This window comes from Rattus norvegicus, chromosome 3, assembly GCF_021556685.1.
Source record: "Rattus norvegicus strain SHRSP/BbbUtx chromosome 3, alternate assembly SHRSP_T2T, whole genome shotgun sequence".
Lineage (NCBI taxonomy): Eukaryota > Metazoa > Chordata > Mammalia > Rodentia > Muridae > Rattus > Rattus norvegicus.
In genome coordinates this window covers 150192499-150217881 of record NC_141536.1, presented here as the reverse complement: position 1 = coordinate 150217881, position 25383 = coordinate 150192499, and the positions used below count along the sequence as shown (strand labels likewise).

General features: G+C 40.0%; 1 protein-coding gene across 16 annotated transcripts in view; it reads left to right on the top strand.

Annotated features, from left to right (window-relative positions):
* Positions 1 to 25383, top strand: part of Ptprt (protein tyrosine phosphatase, receptor type, T) — a 1095890-nt gene that overhangs the window by 861151 nt on the left and 209356 nt on the right. For all 16 annotated transcript variants that reach the window (NM_001108603.3, NM_001402009.2, XM_087653463.1 and 13 more), the window contains 1 exon segment: positions 2139 to 2412. In NM_001108603.3, the coding sequence (NP_001102073.2) occupies positions 2139 to 2412 (274 nt within the window).

Here is a 25383-nt window from a genome sequence, read left to right as displayed (position 1 = left end):
TAATTAATCCATTAATATGTGTATGCTTGATATGTGATGGGATGGGTCAGAAGACAGCTCCACAGAGTCAGTTTCTCCTTCCGTATTTATGAGTTCCAGAGCTCAAATCAGTAGACATGCTGGCAAATGCCCTTATCGCCCTGAGCCATCTTACCAGCTGTAGGCATCACTTTCCTTCAGAGTGAGACATTCAGGGGCTACAGACCCTCATTTGGATATTGTGATGCTCAGCCTACAGCGTATGCTTCCTGTAACACTGGTCACATTCACCCCTCTGTCACTCATGTGCAGTCTGGGAGGTTATGTTCAGAGTTATGAATTTTTAGGTTCAGTGGTTCAGGTTCAGGTTAGGTTCAGAGCAGACAGGCTCATGTCCACCTAGACTTCTTGTTCATTCAAGGATGGTAGGTACTCATATGTATTCCTTTTTTTATTCACACAAATGAGCATCCCTGTGTTCAGAGGAAATCAAGTATTTGCCCCATCCATGATGCTACATGTTCTTGGGAGGAGTTCCTTTACAGCCTTGGTTCACCTTAATGAAATAGTCCTGGCCTCTGTATCTTATCAAAATTGTGCTTTGTGACCCAGTGTCCTTGAATGGATAAGCTAATGAGAGAGGGCTGAAGTCTAGGCTACTTTCATCAAGTTTATGACATGTCATGTTCAAACAATGGGCACGACGCCACAATCACCTTGCTAATTAACATATTTTACACTCTGCACAACTGGACTTCTGTCTTAGATCATGCATCTCAGAGTGCAATTGAATCCTTCTAAAAGATGTTCAAGAGGACACAGAGCATTTCAAGGGATAAGGACTTTTTATCCAATTCACAAACTTTTAAGTAACTTTCACAAAGAAAAATCATACACTTGGCGTATGGTTGATATTCAATAAAGGCTGTCATCTCTATGCACACTCTGGCACTTCTTCATATTCTTAGTTGAAGGGGATGATATGAGATTCCTTGGCAGGCACTCCAGGGAATCACTGTTTACCCTGATTAAAGATTCTGTATCCATCCAGATTTGGCTTCATGCTTGCTTTCTACTTTAATTCAATCCACTTTTATTCATTTCAACAAATGTGCATTGATCACTTGCTTAGAATCAGGCTTGCTCCTGGGCGCTGTATGTGTGTGATAGGAGAGGGGTAAAGTGATTCAGAGATAACTACACCACAATCTCACTTCTGTTAAGGATCCAATCGAGCCAATGAGGCATATGTCCCATCTTATGCTTTTGTGAAATCAACTAGGCAGTGATGAATGTGTTGGGAATAACTCATTCTGGACAGATCTCTACAGGCTTCGTGGATTAAATATAAGAAAGATGTAGGTATTTAGGTATTATTGGAAGTCTTTTAAAGGCATAGGTGGCTAGCATTGGTTGGTGTTTCAAGTAGAGGAAGCACAAGCTGATGACAGAGAGGGTCAGCCAGAAGGATGTTTATATAATAGCTAGGTGTCCGGAGCTGTTGGAAATAGTGAGCATATGACATGATCTCTGAAAGGCAATCTGGAATCCAAGCACAAAAGGCTTCAGCAGCCAGTGTCATGTAATTTGGACAAAAGAATAACTATGGCGGTGCCTGAGGAGAGGTGGTGTTATATGGTTGGAAGCAAAATGGACAGATGGACAGAATGATTAAATGAATTGGGAGCAAAGAAACCAGTTGAGTCTAGGTGTGAAAGTGCCTGGCATGAGCATTAGCAATGGGAAGAAGCAAACTGTGGTAAGTGTAACAATGCTGGGTCCTGGGCCACAAAGCTTATTGGTTGTGGAAAAGAGTAAGATCTAAGTACATGAGACCTGAGAATGAGCCAGATTCAGGATCTGGGCGCCAGTCAGATAATGGTCATAGTCTTCATAAAGGTTAATCCACCTAGAAGGGGCATCAGGTTTATATAGATTTAGGCTGAGTTTGTTTCTTGTGTGAACTGGCATTGGGATTTTTGCATGAAAATAGATTTCTACAAAGCAGTAGGGTTAAAAATCTGAAAAGAGAGTAAGGATTTTTTTTTCAGACAGAAGTAGTATCAGTGTCTCCTCCAGAGGACTTACATACATACAATGAACGATAGTGAACTCATGTCTACAGAGTGATTCATCTGCTTCTCTGCTTTCTTGTCCAGCGTTTACCAGTTGGTTGTCAAGGAGGAGCGACTTCAGAAGTCTCGGAGAGCAGCTGACATCATCGAGTGTTTCTCAGTGCCCGTGAGCTACCGGAATGCCTCCAACCTCGATTCTCTACACTACTTTGCTGCTGAGCTGAAGCCCTCCAATCTGCCTGTCACCCAGCCCTTTACAGTGGGAGACAACAAGACCTACAATGGCTACTGGAATCCACCCCTCTCCCCATTAAAGAGCTACAGCATCTACTTCCAGGCTCTCAGCAAAGCAAATGGAGTAAGTAGGTCACTATTTGGACTTTCCCCTTCTCAAGTGCAAACCTTTCACAGCAGAGTTTAATAAACTGAGGTCCACGAGCCAAATCCAACCCTCGTGATTTCTGAGATTTGAAAATAAGGTTTGTTTGTGTTTGCTTTATTTTTATTATTTTGTTCAATTTTTGGCTTTTGTTTGGTTTTACTTTACTGCCACTATTCCTCTTGGTTCGTCTATTACTGATGGTTGCTTTGATTTTTAAGAACAGAGTTGGGAAGTTGTAATATAGAAACTGTGTGTCATGAGGCCTAAAGTATTTATTTATATGGCTTCTGCAGAAAATCTCATTAGAGTATGGAAAACACAATACACTTGGAAAAAAATCACATGGCCTGAATTGTGATTCCTGTGTCTGGAGTTTTGATGCCTATCAGTGCCTGGATGTAGGAGGAACATTTTTCAGTTCACCTGTTGAATTGTTCCCTTTATCACATCCATGAATCACATTCAAAAATATATTTAAAAAGAAGAAGAAACTGTTTCATGTCAAGTATTTCCTTGGTTCACGAGTTGTATCAATCAATCTTCACACATTCACAAGGCTGGAAAATCTCACAAAGGCTATCTATCACCTTCCCATTCATCTCTACCCATCTCTGAATGAATACAATGTGCTTCAGTTATTATTACCACATTAAGTCAGAGTTTCTCAATGTTTGTTTTTGAACTCCTTCAATGACAGAGAACTTACTTTGCTGACTCAGGAGGTGGCGATATGGGGATTGTGACTCCAAGAAAGCTTTGAAGTGTAATTATTTAATGTTTCTTGAATGGTAGCTTCTTCCCAGTATTCTTCAATTATACTTTCTAGGGGTTTATAGAACCAATACAATAACCTAGTTATTTACTAGTTTCTATTGCATACAATCCTTACCACCATCCACTTACCCACTCTTAATATACCCTTTGGGTCATCTTGTCTGCTAGTATTTCATATAAGTTACTATTTGCCCATTCAGGATGCCTTCATGAACATATTTCAGCTTTCATAATTTATTCATCAAGCATATAATGACCACTATCACATCCAAGTTCCTGTGGTTCATATTGTGGTTAGTATATGTCCTTCAAGAGATTATTGATCTGCGAGGAAGCCTGAAGCATGCTGCATCATGCAGTGTCCCTACGGAAGCTACATGCTCACTGCAAACAAGCACTGAGACCAAAGCAGGATCAGTGACATGCACACAGGACAGTTTAGGCTGTCGGTGGCAATCACTGCCTGGGGAAAAAAAAACCCTGGACTGAGGAACTAATTAACATTTAGAGTGTCCACATGCCCATTTAAGTTCCACTTTGATATTTCAGTTCTGCATTTATTACTGGTTCAAGCAACACTCCTCACAGAGAGTATACAGCAACAAAGAGAAGCTGCCAGACTGCCTTCCACCTGTCCATCTGGTTTCCGCTCTGCACGAAGCACTCTGATGTATTGAGCATGAAGACAGAAACATGGACCAAAGCATCTGGGGGCCCTTCTTGCTCTCAGATCTCTGAATTCCATGCTGGCCTGTGCAGTGCTTCAACACAGCTCTCTGATAAGATGTGGCTCTCTCGGTCTCAGCACATAGGGAGGGATAAGGCTATATTTGCAGTCTGCTAATGAGGATGAGAACCTATGTCCCAGTCTCAAGTTTCCACATATCCACACAGATGCTACCCAGGGAGCTAGCTAGGTATACATCAAGATTACTGGAGACTAATTATCCCAGACACTTTTCTAACCCAAGAATCATAGGTTTTGAAAAGAATGTCAGGTGATATGGAACATCCAATTGATGATTTTCTTCCCAAATATTATAGCATAGTCCCTTCTCTGGAGGATACAGGGTTTTGACACATAAGAAAAACAAGTGAGCTATTCAAGCTGCATTTGTCTTTGAGGCAGTTCCAAGAGGAACAGAGCCATGAACGACCTGTACCTCCCACCATACATCATCTGTCTATCATTGTGGAATTAGAATTTCCAGCAAAGATGAGTAGCATGAAGAGTATTGGACACATTCTTAGGCAAGGTTGTCTGAGGGTGTGTTTGTCCTCACAAAAAAAACAAAACAAAACAAAACAAAAGCAGTTAGATGTGGGCACCCAGAATGAGTTTTTCTGGCAAAGAAAGGGGGACACAGCACTTAAAATTACTGTCTTTAGTGTTAAGTTTTTCTGGAAAAGGAATGAGCACAAAGATCATAGGATCGGAACAGCTATTCCCACTCTAACAGAGCTCTGTCTGGCTCCTTCCCTATTCTGTGTGTCAGAGAGGCCAGGAGACTGTCCAGTTAAATCAGGAGGGCTTTGGAGAATGATTAGCCACATCCTCCAACTTGCCATATTCATTGTTCCTGAGCAGATCCATCAGGAAGAATGCTGGTTGGTAACCAGAGCCAACCCCATGCCCTGCTTCTAATAAATCATTCAAAGAACAATTGCCCGAGCAATGAATCAAAACAAAGAGACTAAGAATAGGGAAGAATAGAATAAAAGACCCACAATGAGCAGGAAAGCAATTAGACGTTGCATTAATGCTAAGTAATCATTCCAAAACACTTTAACAAAACAGAAAGTTAATGCGAAAAACAATTACTTAAAGAGGAGGCACACAATGTAAAAATTAACATTGTGATCTGGCTCCAAAATTCACTGTCATGTCAGCCAGAAACTAAGAATGGGCTGGAGACTGAAATATGTGAACCAAAATCCCTAATTTTCTCCTGTAAGACAAGAGTAAATAAATAACCATTATTTTATGCTAGACATGGAGAATCTTTGAAATATGGTTTAGGAACACATGGGTAGCCTTATAATAGTAGGAAATAAAATGGCAACAATATACAAGGAAACACAAGAAAGACAAAGGAAATTATAGAGAAACCGGAAAATCAGCGACTTGAATGGAAGAAGAAAACATTAGGCTTGGTGATGCAAAGATAAAATAGTGTTATTCAGTCATAAAAGGAGGCAATGGCTTTGCTAGAATGAAAAATAAACTCAGTGAAACTGCATCATTTCAAAGTTTAATGCAAAAGATGCTTCAAAGCCCATCAAGACTAAAACAAATTGGGAGAGCGGTGGATCGTCACTTGTTACAAAAATGGTTGTGGTCCAGGTTGAAAACTTTCTACCAGCCCATATCAGTCCTCCCTATCCTATCTGCAAGCTTTATTCAGGACGAGTTGAGAGAATTTAGAATCCAGGAATTTTCATTTTTGTTGACTATTAGGTCACGTCATTCGCTTAGTGGTGATGGTAAATCCAGCCTTTAAAATCAGACTGCCTGCATACAAAACCCTGGTGGATGTGTGATTTTAATTAATCTATTACAGACATTAAGTACAGTTGATCGTTTAAAAGAACATCTATCATATTTGTCACAAAGGCAAAAAAAAAATCTGGAAAACTTCAGTGAGCAGACAGTTGTCTGCCTAATGTTTACATTCCAATGTGGGGGAAGAAACCAAAGTAAATAAGGGAAATGACGAAGTATGGGTGTAGCCATGTGGATTTATTAAGTGCTGACTATTACATGAGGGTAAAGGCAGTTTGTTAGTTTTATAGTGATTATGAGTGTGGTATGTTTTCTCAGCACCATGCATGCCATAGAAACTTTGAACTTGGCATGCAAAACAAGATTTTCAGAGTCTCTTCAGGTGTTTGTATGAAGATTGAGTTATCCACTGGCACATAAGTTGATTTTTTTGCCTGATTAGTGATCTTGTACTTGCCCCTTGGTGTTCTTACAGAAAGCAAGGCAGACCCAGTTGGAGAGGTGCTGTCCTCGGTGCTGGTGAGGAGTCAATGCCTACACTTAGAAGTCAGTCCATATTATAACCATATGTTTGGGATATAGCTATATAATGACATTTTGGAGTTGGATAGAGTTTGAAGTGTCATATAATCTAGACTCAAAAGAAGAAGAGAGGAAAGAAAAATCCAATGAAGCTTTCTCAGCAGGGTATCCCCATGATTACTGCAATTCTATGGAGTGAAAGTTAGTGGATTCCTTTATGGGGCAGGTAAAATGATTAGAACTTTTTTCTTACATAACATACAGTTATTTCCTCCTACTTCTAATCTCCTAGTCACTTTTATTGTGCTTGGAAAAACCAAATCTTTTTCTATCAAACTTTCAGAGAAGGTTATGTGTAGTAACCCATTACCCACCCTTGGCCACCCACCCCTTGCCTTGGTGTGTAACATGCAGCTCCTCTGTCCCCTACATCTCTTTCATTCCGCTTTTTATTTTGTTTTATAATGCATATTTTTTTGTTTCAAAGACTCCTTAAAAAGAGGCCTTCCCAACCAATGCAGTCTCAATTACATTTTAACTACTCTATCTTGAATGTTTCCTAAGAACTTATCAAATATTTCAAGATGTTTTCAGCACTTTAAAGCCTTGACACAGTGCTGTAATCTCTCTTTTACTGGATGTATAACTAAATACTTCTAGATTTTAGGCTTCATTTTCAGTGTCCAGTCCTCCAAGAATTACTCTGTGAACAGCTAGGAGTCCATACCAATAGTACCTGGTTAGTATCTTATTTTATTTTATAACACCAAATATTTTTAAATCACACATATTTTTGTATACCCCATGCTTTTCCCCCTTTATTGAGAGCACCCAGAGTGAGGAACTCCGTCTCAGATGTTGTAGCTATTACTCCTGCTGTTTCTCTTTGATTCATTTGTTCTCATGTTTTGGGGATGTTTTTTGGAAATTTTGTTCTGTGTTTCCCAGGCTATGTTTAATCTTAAACCTAGAGTAGACACTCAAAGTCATTTAATTAATTGATATAGTATGAATTATTTCATGATTTATTTGAGTCTCATTTTCCTCATTTATAAACTGCATTATTAATTAATCCTTAATACTTATTCCATTGGATACATAAAAATATCTTGATAATGAAAGGCATGTAAAGCTATGTCACTATAGTCTGAATTTCCATTTGTTGTAAAGTGACTGTTGTGGTTCTAAGCCATTTAATCATAGACAGATGAACCTTAAAGGAACTTTCTCCCACTCTGGTAGCTAGACTTTCCACACAGATGTCTCTTTTCCTAACTCCACAAGCCTGGACAGCCTTGATTTCCTTCAGGTCCTCCCAAGAACACCCAGTGTAGCTATATCAGTGATAAACAGCGGGTGGGTACAGTTTTACATTGTTTTCCCCCTACTGTTCTCAGAATGGAGCTGCTGAATCTATGGTTCTCTGCATCCCCACCACCGTTATCCATGATTGTGAAGTTGAAAGGACCATAATTAAGGGTTGGATGCAAAACAAATGTGGCAAATTCATGCAAATATCTATTAGAAGCCATTTTGGGTTGGGCGATGCTGGTATGCTTGTGCTGTTTACTTAAAGAGAAAACGCTTTTCTTGCCATACCCTTTATGCCATGGGGGTAAACCTGGATGATCTCTCTACAGAATACAAGCTACATAAGAAAAGCAGGTGGCAGAAGAGTAGATGTTCTCTCTGTGTCTGTGTCTGTGTCTGTGTCTGTGTCTGTGTCTGTGTCTGTGTCTGTGTCTGTGTCTGTGTCTGTGTCTGTGTCTGTGTCTGTGTCTGTGTCTGTGTCTGTGTCTATGTCTATGTCTGTCTGTCTCTGTCTGTCCCCCCACCCCAGCCCTTGAACTCAGCTGTCTCTTGAGAGGAGTGGAAAGGCACACCACATTTGTGGTATAATCATATAATAGTGGAGATCACTGAGGCATGGCTGGGTTAGAGGGAAACTGTATGCCTCCAAATGAACTGAGACATTGTATCTAGTTCTACCAAAGCAATATGAAAAGCATGTTTGTGCGTTGGTGTGTTTTCTGAGACTTGGTGAGGCAGAAAGCACTAAGTTTTGAACATCAGGTAGACATGACATTGAATTATGGCGCTTCCTAACAACCTAAAGATATATAGCATGATTAATGATCTACATTTCAGAACGTTGGTGGAGAGGAAATGATACAATGTACATTTAAAACATCACGTAGCATCACTTGTGTAATGTTTTTATTCTTTCCCCTTTTGCTGTTTTATCTTTTGTGAGGCAGGGGTTGGGGTGGGTAGGACATCGTTCTCTAGAGTTATCCCAGTCTGTCTGCTAGCTTGTACCTAGAAGCATCCCTTCCTAACTTTAAATAACCTCTGGACACTTGTTTACACCCAGCTGTTTATCCAGCCTAACACATGGCCTGCTCTAGGCTTGTCTTTGCTCATGGTTTCCAACCTGACATCGAACTGGTTAGATAGTTTGCTTTATTGTCTGTTGGTTTCACACCTCATATTCTGATCCCTTAGTTGTTTATTATCAAAATGTCATATAGAAAAATCACAGATGAACCATGGTATGAACAAGATCCAAGTTCAAGTAGGTTGGAGTTGACACCACACAGATGCTCACATGTCAGTCAGCCAAATGCTCTATTAGGCTACTTATATATCAACTCCTATGTTAGTTACGTTAAACAAACTTTTCTAGAATATCGAACAACAAAATCTCAGTGCATTACCAGAAAATATACTTCTCATTTCTGCTTCTCACCCAAAATGAACCAGCAAGAAGCCAGAGAAATGGCTCAGTGGCTAGGCACACTGGCTCCCTAGGCCTCAAGGTCAGCCCTAGCTCTCACATAGTTCCTTACAGACATGTGTAACTGTAGTTACAGGAAACCAGATACCCTCTTCTGACTTCCACGGGCACTGTTCACATGTGCTAGCCATATATTCATGCAAGCAAACATTTGTACGCAAAAAATAAAAATAAATAAAATTTTGAAAACAGGTCAGCAGAAAGGATCTGATTCTCACAGGCAGGCACTCAGGGGCTCAGGCTGGTGAATGGTCTATTCCAATATAGTCTTCAAGCTAGAGGAAGAGAAATGTGATGAGCAGGCATTGCTTCTAGAAGTTTCCACACAAAACGACACACCGTACTTTAAAAACCAGTTGGCCAATCACATGATCACACTTAACTTCAAAAAGAATAATCCTGTGTCTGTTGGGCATGTGCCTTGAAGGAGAATGAGAGTATGGGAGATTATCTGTAGTGACTCCTATATATCCCTGTAATGACTAAACTCCGCCCACAAATTCTCATATAGCCAGGCCCAGGCTCTATGCCCTCTCTTAGAGTGGCTGTTTGGTTCCTCTGATAAATACTCAGTGAGGGCTTTCTATGAGCAAGCACCTGCCATGCCTCAGACATGAAATAAGATGATTGTACCTCTACACATCCTCGATGTCTATAGATGGATGGATGGATGGATGGATGGATGATGGATGGATGGATGATGGATGGATGATGGATGGGTGGGTGGATGGATGGATGGATGGATGGATGGATGATGGATGGATGGATGGATGGAAGGAAGGAAGGACTGCCACAGTATTCCCCTGGAACCTCACCTTTAATGATTTCGTCCTATAAAGAAATCTTGGTTTCATTCTTCCTCCCTACTCTTCTTGGAGATCTGGCAAGGGGACGCCTGTTCTCACAGTACACTGTCCTACTCTGAAAAGTAGGAGTCTTCCAGTGTTGTCATCTAATGCCACTGGGAAGCTTCAGAAAACTTTTGTTGATCTGCCATACCCACCAGTGGCCAAGGAGCCAAGAAACAGAAAGAAGCCTAGACCTTGATGGCCCCCTAGTAATACTTTTGCTGGCATGTTATCATATTGCAATATCAGGAACATATTCCTGGTTTTTATTAACTCTGTGGCATCTCTTTGGAAGTTAAACAGATACCAAACTGGACACTTGGAATATTGGTTTATTGCAGCACACTGGAAATCATTAGTCTGATCCAGGGCCTTATCTGGCACATGTCTGTTTCCAGAGTCTATGCTTCCCTTCCAGATCTGAATAGATTTTGTTTACTGGGGCTCCCCCTATCCTCTCAGGCATCTCTACCTCCAAAGCTCCTTTCTGTCCTTTGAGCTTTATCACATGCTCTTAAGAACTCTCAACTTCTGTTAGTGCCCTTCTGGGGGCTCCAACATCTCTCCTCAGGTAAGAAGGAAATTCCCTGAGTGTCACCTTGTACAAATACCAAGATGAGTTCTCCCAAGTTGCTAATTTATTTTCACATTCACTTACAGTTCCTACGGATTTTATTATCATGAGGCCTGAGGGAGTACGAGCTTTTCCTTTCCCATGCAAATATACTTTAAATTCATTTGGAGAAGGAGATGAAGGTTACCCAAATGTTGACAGCTGATAATCTTGTCAGCTGTGCCTCCAGGCTTCAGTGCTCAGAACCAACATCCAATCCGTCTTATGGAAATTGCAGTCACAGTGTCCATGTGGTGAGGTCTAGACTTCCACTGGGTCCTCCAAAGCAGGAGAATTGGGAAGCCTGGCCTGCTTGTCCCTTTAATAATGAAAAAAAATTAGAAAAAGCTTTGGGCTTGGAAAAAAATGAATTCCTGCCTTTAAGAACTCAGTCATATCCTTTGTTATCTACACAAGTGAGAATTGAAATGGCAAAACTGGGTCTACTCATCTGTCAAATGGGATAAGATGGACTCATTGGACTTTATGAAGGAAGTCATCAATAGTCATAATTCTTTGTGAACGATAAGGATCATTCGAATCAAGATGTAGATACCAATTTGAAACTATAAATATTCATGCACAAAATAATATAAAAATTTTTAAATAAGTAAATAGATATTTTACTTAATCAGTTAAAACAACAGATAAGGGTCTCTTTCCATGTTTCTGTTTATTCTTTGAGAATTGTATACAATAAATTTTTATCATTTTTTTCCTTTCCTCAACTCCTCCCAGGTCTTGCCCCTCCCTGTATATACCCATACACACATGTATCAGTGGGCATATATGTATCCACACTATTAGAAACTCTAAGTTATCTTAAGAATCTTATAACAGAAGAAAGATAATCGTCAAGCCTTAAGTCTAGTGTAGGGAGTTAATGAATCATCTTTACCACTTAAGTTCATGGGAAGCCAGGGTAACCAGCTTTATGTGGTGGGCGCACACAGTTCTTTTTATATGAAAGAAACAAACATATGTGCTTTTCATAAAATATATTAAGGGGGATTTTCACATACACACCTACATAAGGACCTGGAGGAGGAGGCACTGGATGGCATCATAAGACTATTTTTCTAGCTTGCTTACTTGCTTGCTTTTTCCTTTTTTTTTTTCCTGTCAAACACTCAATTGGTTTTTTTTCTATATCAATTGTATGAAGTCTGAGGTTACAGTATTAGAATTTAATGGAGCCATTTTTGTTTCCTGGGCTATAAAATGCTATTCATTCTACTAATTAATGCTATTAAATAAGAGTAATGTATTTCTAGGTTCATCTCTTTTCAGAATTTTTAATGAACATTCTGGGCATGGGCTTGCATAGATGTCCTGTGACCGGCTATGTGACCTTAGGGAATAACATATACCCTCCTGATGTCTTGTGCAGAAATGATTGACGTTCCTGGTACCAACTCTAAGGGAATGTTTGTAGATCTTAAACAGCATACATGAAGAATAATGTTGGTGCCTGGCATACACGACTTACTGTCAGACATTATTAGACTGCCACAGATGTCATGTGAGAGACAGAGGGGAGGGGTGCTCTAACACAAAACTAGACAGAAATCTGTGGGACGCTCAGTTTTAAAACTCAACAATCAAATTTGAATGGAATGTGGGCATGATGAGAGAGTATTCAGGAACAATAAACAAAACCAAGCAGGGCCCAGAATTCACAAAGACATCACGGGGATGTCAGGCTCAAGAATAGGGAAGAAGATGGGAGATTGCAAGGGAAAGAGGGTTTAGTGTATATAGAGACTAATGGAATCTGGAAACAAATTTCTTGCAGGACCTTCTAGAGGCTGAACATTTTACTTTATGGCTTTCGGTGTTGCAAACTCAAAACTTAATTTATTAGGTTACAAAGTAAAAATATTGAAATAAAGCAAACCTGTAAGAAATTGGTCTGAACAACAGATAATCTTGGTTTTTTGTTTTTTGTTTGTTTGGTTGGTTATTGTTTTTTTTTTTTTTTGGTTCTTTTTTTCGGAACTGGGGATCGAACCCAGGGCCTTGCGCTTCCTAGGTAAGCGCTCTACCACTGAGCTAAATCCCCACCCCCGTTGTTTTTTATGTTTCTGCTTATTCTTTGGGACTTATACAATAAATTTTTATTCATTTTATTTCCTTTCCCCAAATCCTACCATATCTTGTCTCTCCCTTCCCACCCAAATCATATTCTGAGAGAGAGAGAGAGAGAGAGAAAGAGAGAGAGAGAGAGAGAGAGAGCGAGCGCCATGATCTATGGAGCCCACTTTGTGGTCACTTACTCCTGAGCATCCTGAGCACGGACCCTGCTCTGGAATATGATCAACTCCTTTGAAGAAATTGATTATCCTCTCAAATGCAGCAGCTTATTGGCTACGAGTGGGACTTTGTTTGCACTTCCCTCCCCTGTGCTGGGCGTTTGTCTGGCGAGAGCTTGTGCAGGTCTTACCCACGCTGTCACAGTCTGAGAGTTCACATGTGCATCTGCCCTGCTGTGCCTAGAAAACACCATTAAGTTGCCCACCACCTCTTACTCTTTCACCCTTCTTCCATATAAGTCCTTGACTCTAGAGGAGAGAGGTATGATAAATACACTCCGAAATCCCTCAATTTCTATATGTTGTCCTGTTGTAAAACTTGTATTTAATATATTCTACTGCAAGATGAAGCTTCTCTGATGAGAGCTGAATGATGTACTGATCTCTGGGTATACCAGAATAACATTAGGAGTCATTTTATTGCTATGTTATAGGATTCTCATATATATGTATATGTGTATGTGTATATGTATATATGTGCATGTGTACGTGTACATGTACATGTACATGTATATGTATCTGTGTGTGTGTGTGTGTGTGTGTATAGTGATCTGCTGTTCATCACCAAATTTCACCCTCAGTCCAACTCGCTTCCATGCCTAGTCATTACCAATGTGCTTTGCTTTAAACTTCTCTGTAACCCACGTTTTCCCAGCTCCCACGCTACCATTGCATCTCAGATATGCTTATGTCTCAACTGGAAAACTTTAACAAATTCCTATACTTTTAAATTCCCACCATCATGATTTCTTACCTCAGAACCATCTTCCAACTACAGCCAGTACAATGTGATGCTGTCTCCTTATTACCCATAAGCAAGACATGACTCTGAGAAGCCACATATTCTAGAATCAAAAGGCCGAGCTGTTGCTTCCACAAGGCCCCCTACGAAACGTGCTTAGGGTTCTCTTTACGCTGAACCTCAGCTATTCAAAGTGGCTTTGTAGAGAAATGTTACTGGAGTGAAGTCACCAGGGGTCCCTTAAAGTCACCCCAAGTCTCCCACGTCATACTTCTTATTTCTCCAAATAGTCATGGCCAAGCTTCCTCCCCCATGCTGTCTTCAAACACCTGCTGGCCCCAGAGTTAACATGTAAAACTAATGAGAAGCTGTACTAATAACAATTATCATAATAAATTGGCCTTTGATTACATCTGTCACCTGAGAATTTCGAAGACTTTACAAACACAATTAGTAATTACAGCTCCCCAGATTGCCTTCAGAGAGAGAGGATCAGTAAGGTCAAGTATATGTTATGCAGGGAACCATGAAGGGCAGCTCCAGTGTAAACTGGTTCAGATAGAGGGATCTCGGGCTCTTGATGGAAAACTCAAGCCTCTCTCCATGATGCCCAGAGGAAACACACTTCTGACATCACAATTAGGGGAGGAAATTTATAGCCAATATATAGCCCCGAGTTCCTATTGTTGAGGAATGGGAGGTATGAACTACAGCCTCAGAAGACAGCTTATAAGATTTCCCAGTTCCCTTCTTGTGGGAGAAAAACAAACAGTGGCTTCAGTCCAGCTTCCACCACCCCCACCCCATACATAGGTTTACCCTGAAAACTGTGTTTTCCTTGGTCTTATAAGGTCCCAGGTGATAAGGGGAGTTTGATGATGAAGACGGCGATGAGCCAACAGCCATTTACTATGGGCTTTCTCTGTGTCAGTCCGTGATGAAGAAGGTACAGCCCTGTCCTCAGGGAGCTCATAGTCCAGTAGAGAGGACAGTCTTGAAAACAAATGTGTGCAATAACAGTTTCAGGAATCATAGCAGAAGGCCCAGCGTATGCCTTAGAGGTAGATAGGAATGGCTGCAGCACGAGCAATGCTTGAATTTACCACGGAAGTTTAAGTAGCTGTTTCCCAGGCAGGAAATGAGGAAGAAGAAGGTATATCATAAACATACAGCATATAGACCAAAGTCCAAAGATTCAAGGACTCCCTGCTACACTTGTGAGATTTAGTGAGGTTGTATGTGGGACTTGAGGAGAAGGTAAGAGACAGCTGGAGATTAGATAATAGGGGTCTTATCTACTGTACTAACAAGTACTTTTTTTTCCTGATGAAAATAGGAAATCTTTGTAAATATACTGGAAATCATCTCAGCATTGACTTGTTACAATCATACAGGTATGTGTGTTCCCCTCTTTCAAGGCACATATACATACAAACTCTGCTTTTCCTAGCGAGATGTGCAGAGAGCACAGTCCACATTTGGCAGATGCTATCATCATCATGAAGAAAATTGAAGAAATTTGCCAAAGGTCACTTACCTAATTAGGCAAAAACAGAATTTGAATGCCAATCTTTAATAATTGCTGACATGTTTGGTATGTTTAGGCACAATACCACTAATGATAGGGATGGGAATGTCTCCCATTTTTACAGTTTACATTCTAGCGGTGACATCCATCTGGTACACAAATAAATAATTTTATGTGGTGATGTGTAAGAAATACAAAGGAAATACAAAGGGATGTGGTAACTGAATCTTCCAAAGGGGATTTAGTAAGTCTGACAATGTAGAGTCATGGCTATCGTGGGTTTGCTATTTTCAAATTATTAGGAACATGATAACGGATCCATGAGCTGAGGAGTCTTTCCTTTAAATCTCCTCCCTCTCCCTCTCCCTCTCCCTCTCCCTCTCCCTCTCCCTCTCCCTCTCCCTCTCCCTCTCCCTCTCCCTCTCCCTCTCCCTCTCCCCTCCCCTCCCCCTCCCCCCTCTCTCTGTCCCTCCCATCTTTGTATGTGTGTTGTCCCTGCACAGTGACAGAAGGCAAACTAGAACATAGAACACATGTCTTAAGTCTAAAGTTGATGTCCAGTGTCTTCTCAACCACATCCACCATATTCACTGAGGCAATGGGAACATGGGGCTTGCTGCTTCAGGATAGTCTCGCTAACTAACTTAACCTCAAACTGTCCCTTCTTCCCATGTGCTGGGCTTACAGGCAGTCTGCCATGCTTGCCTGGCTTTCACGCTAGCTCTAAACATCTGAACTTCAGCCGACATGCTTGGATGAACACTTTATCTGTTGAGCCACCTCTCTGGCCTCGATCGACATTTTGTTTACCGTTCTGTAAGACTGTTAGGTTTGACAGAAGTCCACAGGGCCTAATTTTTATATAGACCAACTTTTATATAAAAGATGCTTCCCGATACAGCCTTACCTTCTTCTTACTGCGAGTTAAATTGATGGAATCTGTATCTGAGACATGTTTAAATACTTTCTGAGTTGCTTGTTTATATCTCGTGCCCAGTTTCAGGGAGTTTTACACCTTTTCTCAATCACTTTCCGAGGTATTTATACATCACAGATCTGAACTCTTCCCCTGGGTGATGCTGCAAGTTTCCCAGTTCGTTACTCATCTATTGACTCCACTTAAAATGTTTTTATCACAACAAATAACGTGGAGTTCAATGCATCATTTTGATTTATTTTCTAACATTCAATACCGATCGGCAGTTAGAATGCCTTTTGCATCCATACACAAATGGTCTACCTGGGGTTGCCTCTAAGTCATATGTGGATTTTTGCTGATGCTTAGATTTTTGATGAATGGTGCTTATCTTGGGGTACTAGAAAAAGCATTTATATCAGTTACTTCTCTCCTTATTGTGACCAAATATCTGACAAGAAGCACATTGAAGCTTATGGCTTAAAGGGATGCACTTGACAATGGAAAAGAGGAGCAGCTGAGGTAGAAACAGCTGTCCTCCCTGCATCCACCAATAAGAAGCAGTGTGTGCCTGTGCATGCACATGTGCGTGTGTGTGCATGCGTGTGTGTGTGTGTGTGTGTGTCTGTGTGTGTGTGTCTGTGTGTGTGTGTGTGTTCCGTAATGGGTCCTCACCAGTCGCAAAAAGAAATTTTCTTGATAGGGTAGGGGTCAGAGGCTGAGACCTATCTGTGTGTATAAGGATAAATGTTTAGAAAACCACAACCAATCAAAATGCATAGTTGCAAAGCCCAGTCACAATGGACACATCTACAAAATACTCAGCAGCCTAAGGCTTAAGGCAGAACAATTTTTTTTTTTTTTTCGGAGCTGGGGACCGAACCCAGGACCTTGCGCTTCCTAGGCAAGCGCTCTACCACTGAGCTAAATCCCCAACCAAGGCAGAACAATTTTTAAGAGCCATGGGATAAGGGAGTTTGCTGTGAGGTATATCTCCTAGTCATGTTAGACGCTACACACATAAAGCCTTCTTACTGAGCAGTAGACATGCCGAAGTGGACTGGGAAAAGACCACAAGGCCTTATCACTATATAAAGAACTTTGGACAACTGAGGTGTATGGAGAACCTAATGTTTTAAAGTATTTTACTAATGCGTTTTTATTGTGGCTTCAGAGTTTTGTGCCCATCATTTTGGTCTTTGATTGGTGTAGTTGGTTTTAATATGGGCTATCAGTTAACAGTCACAGTTCAGCCTTTACGTAGGAGCGCGCAATTTTCTCAACATTATTCATTGAAATAGCAGTCACCTCCATGATGTATAGTTTTGGTGAGTTTGTCAAGATTTGGTTGGTTACAGATGTGTTTGTTTCTAGGATCTTAATTCTGTTCATTGGCCTGAGCGTGCATTTTTGTGCCAGTACCATATTGTTTTATTGTTTTATTTATGTCTATTGTATGACTTCAGATTAGGTGTTGTGAGGCTTCCAACATTCTCATTTTTCTTTGGAATATTTTAGTTGTTTGATTCCTCTTCACTGCTACATGGACTTCAGGTTTACTCCTAGTTCTATGAAGAATGTCATTGATTCTTTAAAAACGGACAAGAACCGCATTGAGTCTTCAAAACGCTCTGAGTAATAAGAACATTTTAACAATGTTAATGTTTCCAACCCGTGAGCATAGGAAGTCTTTCCATTTCATTTTATTTCCGTTTCTTCCATTTCATCTGTGGTTTGTTACAGCGTAGATGTCTTTTACCTCCTTGGCTAAGTAATTTCTGGTTTGGGAGCGCTTTCATAGGAGATCGCCCTTTGAGATTTGTGAGTTTCTTTGTCCACAAGACAAATGTTCCAACTGTGTGTGTTAGTTTTGTGTCCTTCCTTTTTCCTAATTCCTGTATTATTTTTCTACCAGTCCTTGACACATGGATAGCTTGGGACTTCCCTTTTCTATTTGTATATCTTGTAGTTCATTCATCTGATTTCTCTGCTAACACTTCTAGTGTAATATTGGAGAGGAATGACAAAGGCAAGACCAGTAGGCAGATAATCCTAACTACTTATGAGGCTAAGACTGGAAGATTACAGGTTCAAGACCTGAGTTATCTACATTGTGAGTTCAAGATCAACTTGGTCAACTTAGAAGAATTCTGTCTCAAAATTTTGAACGTTGAAAAAAGAAAAAATAATATAGCTTCATGACAAAGTATTTGCCCAGCATATCGGAAGTTCAGATTCAGCTCCTAGTGCCTGAAAAGAATAAATTATGATGAGAATAACTTCTCATTAATTATTCAATACTTTAGAGAAAAAGCATTCTGCCTTGCTACCACCCAGAATGATACTGGCTATGACTTAGTTATATTTAGTTTTTATTTTATTGAAGAGCCAAATTCTTTTTAAGTCTTTTTATGACAAAAAATGTTGAATTTATGAAAGACTTTGGTGTTTTCTTGTTTATTTTTGAAGTGAGCATAGGATGTTTTGCCCTTCATGTTAGTGTTGTGTGCATTTCATTTGTATAATCGAATCATCCTTCCATTCCCAGGATAATCCCAGTTCGGCCATGGAGGCTGGATTTTTAAGTGTGCTATAGGATTCAATTAGCTATTTTGTCAAAGTATCTTTACTCTAGGTTCATTCAAGATATTGATAAGCGATTTTTATTTCTGTTTTGTTGTTGTTATTGTTTCCTAGTTTTTAGGATAATCCAAATCAAAATCAACAAGAAAACATCAGCATTAAACTAAACTACAGAGTGAAGGGGGCCTTTATAGGTCATCTTAGCCAGTAACTACACAACATACATTATTTTTATTAGCACATGGGAAATATTTGGTATTTTCTCCACTCTTTAAATGTTTTTGTTTACTTAAAAGTTTTAATATTCTATGTCCTTTTTTTCATATTCCTTAGTTGACTTCTCTAGAGCTCAATATACTTTTCAATATATAAACTCAGACTTGACTCCCAGTAACCTATTAAATTGTTATTATCTAACTATTTTTTCCTGGCTAATAGGGGTTCTATATGCACATGTGTCCTATGTTCTTCAGTGTACTTTTAGGCCACTTTTTATAAACTCCTCTTTTTCTCTTTATTTTATTTTCATAGTCAGTTTTTCAAGCTTCTCTTTCAGGATCCCTGTAATTAATCATCCTTTCTGAGGTGATTTTGTGTCATTTTTCCTTCATTCCCTTCATGAATTAAACTAACTCTCTCTGCATTTTCTCCCTCAGATTTCTGTGACATTTCTGCTTTTAACTTGTCTATTTCTCAACCAGAGGTTTTTTGGTTTTTTTTTAAAGACGATTCAGTTCATTGTAAAGTGTTGCATTACTTCTGTTTTCTCTTTTGCCTGTTTGTTTCCTAGTGGGAACACGTCCATCATCTTCATATGGTTGTTTTATTATTTATTCAGGATTTTATTTTGTAGATTCAAAGTGGCTTACTAAATTTATTATTCAAAAACTCTGCAATGACAGGATAGGGAAATTTATGATTTAAAAGATAATGTATTTATTTTATTTATATGAAGAGTGCAGTTGTCCATAAATGGGGAGGTCACAGGACAATTTATAGGAATCTGTTTTCTTCTTCCACCACAAAGGTTTGTAGAATCAAATCATGTCATCAACTTGGCAGCAAGTACTTTTACCCACAGAGCAATCTAGCCAGCCTCTGTAGTATAGATTTACTGAGGATTTACCTTGTACCATTGGTGTTGAATTTTTATAGTCATTTGTTTACTTTTGAGATCTTTTGCCCACTATGATGCTTGTGTTGGCAATCATAGACACATTTTGTTCATGATTGTCTCTTACCATATTGCCAACAAGAACAATAAAGTAATGTCCGTTAATTTTGTTGAGGTTGTAGACACTGACTGATTGATTTTGTTTTCCTGTATTGCTTCTGAAAATCATACAGGACTATTTGATGTCATGTTGTTACTGATTTATTCAACTATTCACAGAAAATAGGAATGTATGCTCATTTGGTCATAGGCAGTGATATAAGCAGAAAAGGCAATGATAAAATTTTGTTTAACTTAATAACTGGGTAGCAAGTTGATGTAAAGAACTTTAATTGAGACTATAGGTCGATTATGTTTGGAGTAGGTGTGATGGAGTGTTAGGGTTAGGCAGAATTCTTTTCAAGGTCTGCATCTTAATTATCAATATCTCAAGTGTACAGCTACATGAACCTAAATATCAAGAGTAACTGTGTTAGAAACAGATGTGAGAGTCATGAAGAATGAATGCTCAAAGATCGTTGGTCTAGCGTAGGATAAATATCTGCCCAAAAGACAAGAGTGGGGGCAGGAATGAGGGAAAAATACAGGTAAGACCAAACCTGAAATACAGAGTAACCCAAAGTCAAGAGTATAAAAGAGGTCAGGGAAAGAGTGATCAGTTGCAGCTAATAATGACAGGTCAAGGAAGACTGGGTTGGAACAGCAGCAATTAAAGATGAACTTGAGCTGCTCTTCTGTGACCTTAATGGGAGTCTCTGACTGAAGGAAGATGCACAGAGAAGGTGAGCCAAAATGAGGAAATCCCCTGAGGAAAACATTCAACTGAAGATTTGAGAGCTTACGCTTGGTTGTAAGTTTTCTGAGTAGGCTAACCTGAGACTTAGCAGTTTTCTCCCTGAGACCTGGACTCTGGCTTCTGCCTATTACAAGAAAAAAGCATAGCCTGATGCGGTCCATGAATACCTCACAAGGTGACATGGATAGTGTCCACCAAGCACAGTGTGTCAGAACAACCATCCCTCTGTAGCGCCTGACTACGCTGAACTTCACCCCAGTGACTAAGGCTTCACAGGCACTAGCACACATGCCCAGGAGTAAACTCAGTCCAGTACCACACTGGCACTCTTGCCAATTAAAAGGAGTCCCTCCTGCCTTTTCCTCAAAGTAGTCTCTCTTACTCCCTCCTAATGGTGCTGGGTCTCCATAAGTTTCTGGAGGCCATGAGCTTTCCTTTGTCCTCTCTAAGTTTCTAGCTTCTCTCAGGATCCTAAATCAAACCAAAGCAGATTTCTTTTCATCAAAAACCACCCAGCCTGTTTGTTCTCTGCCATCTCTGTGTGCCTACATAGGACTCTAAAAAGCAGATGAATGGCAAAAAGGTGGTTGCATGCAGATGCCAAAGTAAAAAGGCCACTTGCTTAAAGGTTATTTTGTATTTCAGTCTGACTTGCCATCTGCATAACCTTGAAAAATGTCGCTTAATCTTGTCTTCTGAAGAAAAACAAAGGGGGCGGGGATTGTAGTGTTCAAACGTAGTAGAAGAATGGAAAGATATAAAATATGATGAGTTGGGTTTGAAGGGTGGAGTTACTTTTAAATAATTAGCATTTATTTCATGGAGTTGTTCCCACAGAAGACAAGCACCAGCTTATGGATCAGGGCACCAGAGTCATGGGAAGCGTAGGTTGAGGGTACAGTCATTGTTCAAGCCAGAAACCCTATGCTACATAAGTAAGGAGTGAACTAGGGTACTAGGGTGATGGTTGCAGGGTCTGGAGCTCTAAATCCAGACAGAGCCATGCTGGTAATTATATTCCTAGGGTAAGGGGAGGCTGGATCAGGTCCATAGCAGTACTCTGCCTGGTCCAACCCATTGCCACTTTCTCATCTCTTACTTCCCATCCATCACCGCCTTCCATCCTCAATCTCATGTCTTTATTACCCTTAGTCTGTTCACTTATCCAGTGGTTTTGACATGTTAAAAAATCGAAACTAAAATTTGTCTTCTTTGTGTTTACGTAACTCTCTTGCTTTTAAAGTATAGAGCCAAGTGCTATTTATAGCTCCCGCTCACACCACAGCCCGAGTAGTTCCTTGTGATTATGGCCTCAACTTCATGACTTCACTAAGCTCTTCGTTTTCCTACTTCCAATGCTCGGCACATCTGTACTTGAGTCTGGACAATCCTCCTTAACACATCATATATCCAACTCCACTTCTCTTCCGAGTGTCCGACTGAGTACTCTTTCAAAGCCTTAAAGCATCTCCCTCCCAGCCCACAGTCCACTTTGCTTTCTTTACACCTAACAGCTTTTGCTCCTATTGCTTATGGCTACTTGGACATAGATATTTACTTGTGGAGAAAGCCCTTTAATGTTTATCATCATCTCAGATGTGCCCAGCCCACAAAGACATAGACTATGTCTACTTTGTTGTTGTGTCTGTGGTGCCCGAAACAAAGCCAGACACATAGTGATCATTCAGTAAGTGTCTGTTGAAGGGCTGACCAAGTAATAAAGAAAAAAGGAGTTGGGTGGGTTGTTGGTTCTTGGGTCTTAGAGAAGATGTAGGATATAAGCCAAAGTAGCTAGAAAAACTAAGGCAAGCCTGCAGTCTGAAGGTCAAGCCCTATCCTACTAACTGGGGAAGTTAGAGAAGACAAAGACTCAAGATAGGGATCTGGGGAAAGCATTTGAAAAGCATGAGGTCAGAGTTAAACCCTCGTTATATTACATTAGGAATCTAATGGGATCATACAGTAAGAACTGAAGGAGGCTTGATTAGGTTTGTGATGTATCTTAAATTTTTGGGCAATAAACAGAAGTTATGGGCATGCTTGGCTGCTATGGATACTTGCACTGACATCTTACATGGGACGGGCACAAAACAATTGCAAAAAACTGTTAAATATGTTATTGAGTAAGTTAGACTTGGCATACTATAGAGGGTAATTAAAGACATTACATGGGCAGTGATGTAAAAGTGACTTGTATAAGACAAGGTACTATAGAGGGGGATCAAGAATCAAGGAGAGAGAATACTAGAAAAACAGAGATAGTGCTTGGAGCCAAGACTAGATCCAGTGTTTGAGAATGTCCTCAGGATGGTCCAGCTTCTTCACAAACAGAGCCTTTTCCTCTGTCATTTGATTTGGAGAAAGAGCCATAGAGAAAGAGATGGTGGCTTGCTCGGTCTTGCACAGCTCGGTCAGAGCCTCGAGTAGAAGGGAAGTCTCAACACAAGTACTGAAGTGAGGTTGTTATAAATTCTACCCCAAGGTGACATACACCTGTGTGACAATTGTCAAGTCTATGGCAGGAAGGAAAGCATGAGTGATGTTTAAAAGGTGAGAAAAATGACATGTGCTGCCCTGACACAGATTACAGAGCCAGAGTATGTTATAGTGGAAATAGGACACAAAAAAACTACACCTTCCAGGTACTTACACAGTCTGAGCACAGAGAAAGGACTTATTTCCTGCTTCTTAATCTGATTGGGACTCTGAACATATGCACAGTGACCAGACCGCCCATGTAATAGAATTTACAGTGTCCATTGCTTCTCCGATTTGCTTGTTGACAGTCCAATCAACCAGAAGGTCAGTGGAATGACTCAGGGCTTTGTAATCCTTTACCTAATTCTAACCAACAAAGACAAATTGCTTATGGAATTAAAGCTGTCAGGAACTTAGCAGACAGTGATCATGTCAGCTTTGTGTTTGTGAAAGTCGGAAAGACTTTGCATAGGTAGACAAGCGCTCTACTGTATAGAAGGCAGTCTTTGCCAAGTGCGGAGTTGAAGGGGTCATGTTAAGAAATGGCTTGGTTGGGGTTGGGGATTTAGCTCAGTGGTAGAGCGCTTGCCTAGCAAGCGCAAGGCCCTGGGTTCGGTCCCCAGCTCCGAAAAAAAAAGAAGGAAAAAAAAAAAAAGAAATGGCTTGGTTTTCCAGGCTTGAAACCATGAAGGGGGAGACAATTCTCAATAAAGTTAGAAAGTCTCACAGGGAACAGGGAGCAAGATACAGGAAGCAAGAGTAGGTGATGGAAGAAACCCTTATAGCTACACAAGATTCCCACCTACGATAATATATACCTCAAGAAATTCCCAGAAAAGGTGGGTTAATATTTCCTATTTAAGAAAGGAAGAGCTGAGACAGAGCCTGGGAAAGACATCTGGGATGGGGGTGACATCTGGGATGTTGGTGTCATTGAGTCCTTAGACTTAGATGCTGGTCATAAGTGTGTGCTAACTTGTTGAAAAAATCTGTCAGATTATATTTAAGATGTATGTTTAAGATGTATCTTTGTGTGTCATGTCTAAATAACACTGCAACAATTAAATTCCCTTCAAGACCTCTCTTCAGGCTTAGAATGACCCATTCTTTACAATAACAATAGTGCTTTGCTTATTCATTTAGTATTTTCTTGTTAAAATTTTTGTGTATAGGAATGTTTTGCCTGCATGTGTGTATGTATGCCACATGTATGTCTGCCATCTGGAGCCAGAAGAGAGAGCTGGATCCCTTGGAAGTGGCATTAAGATCATTGTGAATTTCTATATGGGTGCTGGGAACCTAACCTGAGTCTTCTACAGGGACAGCAAGTGCTTTTAACCACTAAGCCATCATTCCAGCCACCCCCTGCTTCTTAATATTTTCTGATGCCTACTATTCTATGTAGTTTTGTTGTAAGATTATTTAGTTGTAATAGCTTCTACATGTTCTCCTGTGTTGACATGCCACTGCTTCCTTTGTCATGCCTGCATAGTTAGATAAAGACATTTCCTTTAGTTTCCACTTTGGATCCAACATGTTTAAGCAGTAGGCTGTTTTCTACATTCAAGTTTGTTCTCTGACAGTACCTTCTTAAGAACTCTTTAAAGTTAAGATATGTAGAGTGAGTCTCCCGCCTGCGTTCACTGATACAGAATCATGTATATGGAGGGCATTCTTAAGGAACTTGAACATCTGTGGGTTTGATATCCATGGAGGTTCCAGACAATATCTAGATTAGATAGCAGAGGATGACTGTATTTTCAAATTACCCCACCAGTCTTGGCTTCATCTAACCGTCGCCCACTGTTCTATGTAACTACCATGCATAAAAATGGCAAATTTGCTTATATAACATTTTCAAAATCTTTTTCCTTTGCACCAATTTGAAGTTGATGAGGTTCTGACTCAGATCTTACACCTCTCCCACTCTTCCGTTTCCCAGGGCTGGTCAGTATGATCCTACCCTTTGAAGGACTTCAGTTCCCTGAGGGTCACACTTCCTCTGTCTCAGTCAACAAGGCCGTCTCTTTACACTAAGCACAGAGCTAAAAACCAACAGGAACTAAGGATGATCCTCTTTCTCCAAATTTCAAAAGCGAAATATTAGTTTGTTTGCTTTATCATCGTGTTCATGTGTTCTGGATATTATTTCTCCTCTTCTACATGGCTTTTTGGTCATTTTTCTTTCTGTCTTCTGGATATATTCCTTAATTAAAAAAATAACCTTAAAAAAATACAACAAGGTTCAGTTTTCATATGTAATCTTAAAAGGAATACTTCAGATATTTAAACTATGATTTGTCGATTCATTTAACACATGGTTTTCCATTCCTATAAAATGTAATTTTTTTTTTATACAGG